We start from the raw sequence: 7,716 nt of genomic DNA on the forward strand, positions 1-7,716 counted from the left end.
AGGACAAGGTAATGTCAGAACAACTCAATTTACTTCCAAAAAACAACTAAGGCATGCTATCAAAAGAAAACTCAAATACTTTCAGAATAGCGAACTTAAGTATGCTATGAAAAACAAAATAAGGTGAGATGCTATACCTGCTGGCGAGGCTGCACGCCTGTTACTGCAGGTCTGCCCGTTGCTCCATCTGGTAGTTGTAGACGCGGAAACCTCTTAGTCATCTCCCTACACCTGTTGATGAATAGAAAATCAAAAATCAAAAATCAAATTAACATGCTTACATACGCACACAAAAATGTACAATGCAACTCTGCATCACCACTTATGCAAATTAGTTTACATGGTCATACAAAACATACAAAAGCTCTGTTCTGCTAAAACTTAAGCAAAACATGACTGAAAGCAGACATCAACTTTGCTTTACTTGGAACAACTAGATGTATTTGGAAAAGTTACTCAACTAGATGTATTTCCAAGAACAACTTGTTTAAGACAGATAATGGGCAAACTCAAAGGGATCGTTCATGTCATGTAAAAAAACAGAAAATCAACTTAATTAAGAACCACCAGCCAACTTAATTACTTCTAGTGGACAACTTAATCATAATGACAAAACAAGTTAAAACATGGACAACGGAAACTCGTGGCATCGTTTATGGCATGGAAAATTCAGAAAAGCAACTTAAGTAACAACGACGAGCCAACTTAATGACTCCTAGTTGACAACTTAATTATAATGACGTAACAACTTATTTAAAACACGAATAATCGCCAACTTGTGGCATCTCATGGCATGGCAAATCAACTTCAATAAGAACCACCAGCAACTTCAATAAGCAGACCTCATATGAATTAGAATGTTCCAAAGAGCAAAAATAACCACTAATAAGCAGACATCATAAGCTAGTACCGGTATCATCTAAAATTGGTAGCCTATATCAAGCAGGTGCACTAGCATGGCAAAAACAACTTAGGCTAGAATGAGTATCAAACACAACTGCAAAAGTTACTCTACATGATCCATACAGAACCTACAAGGTCTAATAAACAACTGAGAACATAAAAGATGTACTAGCATCATCTAATTTCGGGTGTACAAATTACTCCAACCATGATCAACGAGGAAACAATGGGAACCATAACAACAAGTACAAAATTACTCCAAAAACATGCTCTACAGGGGACCATAAGAACCATAGAACAAGGACAAAAAGTGGATATACGAGAGGAGAGTCCATGCACCGCCATCCATCTACTTCCAAAAATCCCGCACCATCAAAATGGGGACAAAATTGAACCAGAAATCAAGTCCTACCGGGGATTGGGGGATCCGAGCACATATCGCTTACCCGAGTAGCCGGATCCGCAACCGATCAAACGTGCGGACACGGCGAACGCACACGGGACGATCTCCGTCAACGATCCGGGCGAAAACACCACGCGCCGAGTGTACGGCCACCGATACGGCGGCGATGAAGCTCTTGGACGGTGAATCGACCGCACCCGCCCGAGAAAAGGTCGATCTCCGTCGCGGAGATCGAGCGCACCTCGCGCCTCGCCCCCACCGCCGTCGACCTCCCGCTCCTTATGCCTACCGAGCTCACGAGGACCTCCCCGAAGCGAATCGAGCACCGCCGAGCAACCTACCCCTCACCCCCGGACCCCTAGCGAATCGCGGCGCCGGCGAGCACGCCGTCGCTCATCCGAACCCTAGAGAATCGCCGGCGGAGCTCACGACAGAAATGGGGAACGAGCGAATGGAGACGTTTCTCGATTGTCTTCCTCGCACGCGCGCGACGAGGATGGCCCTTCAGGCGTGGTGCGGTCGCGGTGACGGTGGGGCCCTCAGGTGGGGACGGTCGGAACAGAGCAGGTATATCAGGTTCTCCATCCGAGATCCAACGGCCAGCAATCGTTGGCTCGCCACGACAAACAAGCCACCGTGCACTTTTTAGCGTTTGGGTAATTTTGTGGTGTATTACTCGTGTGTTGAATGCAACTACCGTGCAAATCTTGATGCGATCTGTTACGTTTTAAATCAGGCGGCAGGTGGACAGAGAGCCAGTCAGTCACGCGGGGATGCATATAGATCCAGTTTCCAACTACACATCCTGGTCCTATCCTCACTTGCAGCTGGGCCCCATCCACTTCGATAAGACAACCACAATATAGACCTGTCTGACACATGGGCCCCACCCTAACGGACCCTCTTCTTCTACCGGAAAACGCCGTCTCCGACCGGAAGGCCAAGTCGCGACGCCGGTAGCCCTCCTCACTCCTGCTCAACCATCCTCGCCGGCGGATGCGACCACGGCGGCGGCCTCAATGGCGTCCTCCTCCGCCACCGAGCCCGGCGTCCGACTCTCAGATCGCAGTACGCGCGCTCTCTCTCTCTCTCTCTATTTTCGATTCGCCTCCAGCTCGATTTGGTCCTGGGGCTCCTCCTCCGCGTCGGGTCCTGATCTGGCGTTTGGGGGTTTCTCTTTCGCAGCGAGGAGGTCGCCCCTCAGCTTGAGGGCCATGGTGCTCCTGATGCACGTCCTGTTCGTCGGCGCCGTCTTCATGCTCGATTCGACCCTCGACAGGCGGATCCACGAGGAGCCGTGGTACAATTCCCACCTGATTTTGCCTACCAAGTTTTTTTTTTTTTTTTTGCATTTTTTGCTTTCTCGGAGTAGAAATTTAAGATTCCCTGTTGATTTCTATGACGCGTTCAAGCATGGTTCCAGCTATAGGTATCGCTGAAATTATCGTTTCCCCTGTTTTATTGTCTGTTAGAAAACCATATATATTTGTCTGTTTTGCTTCTTTGACAAAAGTAGCTTTTGGGGTGCCCGTGTGCCAGTCGTCTGCGTACGACCACCTATGGAGCACAAGTCACCTAGTTTCACACAGTGGAGATAACGCTGCCTTTCCACTGCATATCATGGTGGTATTTGGTAGTTTGCGCTAGTGCCGTTTCTGCTTGGCATTCCAGTTGTAGCGTATAAGGATCACAGTTCTCAATTTATTTGGACTCCAGAAATTATGATCAGTATGGCAATATACCACGCCATGATTCTATATATTCTTTCCTTTTTTTGTTGAGGGTCTATTTGGAATCATTTTATTACAGGTATATTGGAGTGTATGGAGTGCTTGTTCTGGTCACCTTAGTCCAATACTTCTACACTGCTGGTTCATCTCCAGGGTATGGAATAGCCTCATCGAATCTGTTCTCATACTCATATTTTTTTACCGAATCTGGTAAATGCCTGACTTTGTGATCTTTGGGGCTCCTGCGCTGTCAGGTATGTTATTGATGTAATGCAAGCTGGTGATAGGATGCATGCTACCTTCGTCAATACTGCCACCCTTTCAAAGTAATGTCATAATCACGATAGCATCGAAATGTTGATAACTTGTAAGAGGTGTACGCTGATTCTTATACTTTCTTGTGTGTGTGTTTTTGATGATTAAGAAAAGACAATCCAGTTCAAAACATGGAAGCGTAAAGTCTCCCATGAACCGGCCTCAACTAGAGAAACTTAGCCCGGTCTCTTCTACATCGTCATGGCTACATCATATCGTGGATCTTTATCCTCCTGGGTCAAGCAACAGGTAATGCTCAAGGGATTTGTTTTTTCAGTATCTGCAGTAGTAATTTTCTTGTGTACGCCACTGTTATATAATTGAATATTCTCCTATTGTTTTTTTTATAGGGATTGGACTTGCGCATACTGCAAAATTATTCAGGTTTCGTTTTATTTCTAAGTTCATGGTGTTGAAGCTTCTATTGTTGTGATATGCAAAATGTTCTCGACCTTCATTGTTTAAAATCAACATGCTGAAACTTCATCAAGTTTCAGTATATAAAACTCCTACAGCAATGTTTCAGAATTGCAAAGTACTTGAATTCAGAACTTGGGACAATAGTTGGTTATATTCGTGGATATACTTAAATTAGTCTATTTGCAGCCTTTCTTTCATATCCTTGCTTTAAGCTGTTTTGTTATTGGCAATCAAAGAACCATTGAGGTGCCTCAAGTCTCAAGATAATGTGGATATTTAATCTTCCTTGATATGATTCATCGTATCTTTTAATACTTCCTCCGTCCACAAAAGGATGTCTCAACTTTGTCTAAATTTGCATGTATCTACAACTAATACATGTCTAGATACATGCATATTTTGACAAAGTTGAGAAATCCATTTATTGATGAAGGGAGTCCTTGATGCTCCGTTAGGGTTGCCAATTCCTAACTAGGATCATGCAACTTTGACATTTACGAAATCAAATACTACTGCCTCATATATTACTACAGAATTGTTCTACCCAAATTTCTCTGCCACACTGATTTGTGTTATCCTACGCTCCAACCTATTTCTATGTAAAGCTGTTCCCTCTAAGTTCAGTTTTTTCTGCATTACACTTTTACAGCCACCTCGTACCAGACACTGCCATGATTGTGATAAGTGTGTCCTTCAGTTTGATCATCACTGTGTTTGGCTTGGAACATGCATTGGCAAAAATAACCATTGTCGGTTTTGGTGAGTTTTGTCATGTATATCTTTGCATTGTACTTTTGACATGTACATATTGTCTTTGTTGCCTTGTGTCCCTGTTTCGTGTGTTTCTGTTGCACTTATTGTCTCCTTCTATGTTCTACTGTGCATTCTGTGGAAGTTCTTCATGCGTGTTTATTGATTTTCCTCTAGTACTCCATAAACATTTTGACGAGCCTACTGTATTAGCACTTCATTAGTGTGACTGGCAATGCATATCAAACCATGCGTCGGATTATTAATACCAACCAGCAAACAACTCTCCACCTGGTCACAAACACTTGGTTTCCCTTTTACCTTGTGTTGTACTCCCTCTTTCTCAAAATATATAGAGCCTAAGGATTAGTCAAAAGTCAAATCTTACTAACTTTGTCTAAATATTTAGGAAAAAAATATCTACATCTACAATATTGAATGGACACATTAAGAAAATATACTTTATGGTGAATCTATTGATATTGATTCAGTATTGTAATTTATTCATATTTTGGGACGGAGGGAGTACCAGCGCACAACATGGACATCCTTTTTTTTGCATAACACACTGTAAACATAACATCGTTAAAGTACATTTGGATGCATATTTTTCATGTGACTAATCTAAATATTTGAAAAAACGGTAAATTTGCTACAGGACACCGTTATTTTCTGGCGTTTGCTAAAACACACCATTCGATTGTGTCTTTGCCAGGTACCATTACAATTTTGTGGCACATTTGCCAGAACAAACCACCTGTCTAAAATGGGAAATTTTGCACTTTTGGCTGGGATAATCATGCTATGACTGGTTTTGAAGATAAAGTGCAAAACTTTCCATTTTTGGACAGGTGGTGTGTTTTGGCAAATGTGCTGTAAAATTGTAATGGTACCTGGCAAAGACACAAATGAACAGTGTTTAACAAACGACGTAAAATAACGGTGCCGTAAAAAACTGGTAATAGTAGGCAGCAGTTCCAAAGGTTTCAAACTGGTGTATTAGAGGATGGATGCACCTTTTTCTTTTGCCACCTGTAAAGTTAAATGCAGTTTGGTTCACCACACATGCTTGTTTTTGGACTTTTGCCGTTACACATTGGAATGTCCATTTTGCAGTGCCTTGTGCTGTGTTAGATCAATAGTTAAGATTGTTCCTTCAGTTGTATAACAAATATTTCCTAGGTGGTACATATTTCAAGAAACAATCCTGTGTACCTGGACTGTTGCTCTGTACATTGAGTCACTGCATTTAGATATTGGTGACAAGGCCTGGTAAGACATGTTATTATTTTTTAATTGCTCGTATGATGTGGCTTAAAACCTTTCAGTTTGAGGCTTATCTTTTCCTCTGATCTCATGGAACTTCTTCTTATATGTCAGGTGGAAGGATTTTATTGGTGTAATCATGTTAGCAGTATTGATATTTATCCTACTTTTTCTGCTGCTTCTGTTGATGTTTCATAGGTAAGTTTTGTAAGTGTGTGATGTGTCTAGCTGTATATGGGATTTAAATTATTGAAAAGAAATTTCAAATGGTAGCTTTAGTTTTTTCCATGAATTGTTAAGTTGAGAACACATGCTTATCCCCTCCTTCGGGGAGAAAAAGGAGAATTAGTGAATTTGAGCATCAGCGAAATAGCACTGTCTGAAAAAAGGCCTTGCAACAGGCCAACGGTTGAACAGACAAAACTTTTTCCAATTTATTTGTGTAACATGCAGACCTTCAATACCGTACTACCAGTTCAGATTGAGTTACAGTAGCATATAATGCCGGTTGACCTAACAAGTTGAACTTCTGGGTTAACCTGGCGAATAGAGGATCATAGGAGAATAGCCCACGGGACCATTTGGGCATTTTTTGGACCATATGTTGTTGGAAAGGCTACAAAAGTATCAATATCATGCATCCACCACCTTATAATGCATGTTCAGCTGAATTTGCTCCCTTCTCCTTTTTGCAGCTATATTGCTCTTACAAATCAAACTACCTACGAAGTTGCCAGAAGGAAGCGGATATTCTACTTGAGGTATGTAATATTAGGAGTGATTCAGGTTCTACTTTGCTATGATTAACTGAGTAGTTAAACATAGGAGCTGTACTACTTGCAGGGGAATTCCTGACAGAGTTCATCCATTCAGTAAAGGCATCTGTAGAAACATCTACGATTTCTGCTTCTCTAGACAGAATGGATTTGTTCTGGAAGCTGTGCCCCCGCTGGAGGAGCTGGAAGCCAGAGCTATTCCTTACACATGCCGAGACATAATTTGCTGCCGGTGTTGTTGATATGTGTTGTACTGTACCATTCTTTACCCCCTAGCATGTGCTGCAATCCAGTTTCAGATTTTTTCGACAATGGAAGCTGGTCTTTCATGAGCTGCACCAGTAGATATGTCTCGAGTTCATTTTCATGTAAAAGCACATGTTCATTTTTTACGCCAAAAAGAAGTGTATGTGTTGCTCAAGATGTAGATGTCTGTCTGTCCCCATTGTATAACCAATATATGTCTGGAAGTTCTTTTTACAAGATATATGTGGCTTAAATTAGGTTTATAGGACAGAAACTGTATCGAGTGACTGTTTGCAATTCTGTATAAATGTGCTATGCAGTTGTGCTTGTTCATACGAGCATTGGGTTCACTCTTTGGAGCCGTTTTATTCTTTACTTACAAAACTGACCCGACTTTATTCAAACAACTTTCATCAGATATGGAGATATGTCAGCCCGTATATATCAGACTGTTTCTCTGTCCGTGTCGATTGCAGAGTTCTTCCCTTAGGTGATCCTGTCTAAGCAGGCAGAGCTTCGTAATGAGGCACGTGACCTTATTTGACATGACATGACCTCGTGTGCCACTGAGTATCTGCTATGGCAAGGCCTTGTAAAACACTGATAAGTAGCACCGGATAATTTGCTATTAAATCAGGCCAGGTACCCTACACCTCAGAGCTCAGAGTAGTAGTTGTTTGGTCTTTTTTTCCTTGGTCCTACTTTCTGGCTGTCTCTTGCCACAAAGATAGAGATAATTAATGTACTCCCTCCCTTTCAAAAAGAAAGCTGCCCAAGTTTGTGTAGATATGGGTGTATCTAGAAAAAGTTGAGCAGCTTTTTTTTTGATAGGGGAGGGAGTAATAGTTGGTTAGTTCATGTAAAATGATATATCTAGCTGTATCATGATGTGTTAGTCTGTCTTACA

The 7,716-nt window shown here is 41.9% G+C and overlaps 1 protein-coding gene across 1 annotated transcript; it reads left to right on the top strand.

Annotated features, from left to right (window-relative positions):
• Nucleotides 1-2,266: 2,266 nt before the first annotated feature.
• LOC124692889 (protein S-acyltransferase 10-like) lies at nt 2,267-7,142 on the top strand. Its single transcript, XM_047226330.1, has 11 exons — nt 2,267-2,374; nt 2,492-2,606; nt 3,116-3,190; nt 3,291-3,362; nt 3,466-3,600; nt 3,702-3,735; nt 4,421-4,530; nt 5,704-5,793; nt 5,902-5,985; nt 6,483-6,548; nt 6,631-7,142. Exons 1-11 carry the CDS (start codon nt 2,326-2,328, stop codon nt 6,803-6,805), a joined length of 1,005 nt encoding a protein of 334 aa, XP_047082286.1. The 5' UTR covers nt 2,267-2,325; the 3' UTR covers nt 6,806-7,142.
• The last annotated feature ends 574 nt before the right edge of the window (nt 7,143-7,716 follow it).

The sequence above is a fragment of the Lolium rigidum genome, chromosome 2 (assembly GCF_022539505.1).
Source record: "Lolium rigidum isolate FL_2022 chromosome 2, APGP_CSIRO_Lrig_0.1, whole genome shotgun sequence".
NCBI classification, from domain to species: Eukaryota; Viridiplantae; Streptophyta; class Magnoliopsida; order Poales; family Poaceae; genus Lolium; species Lolium rigidum.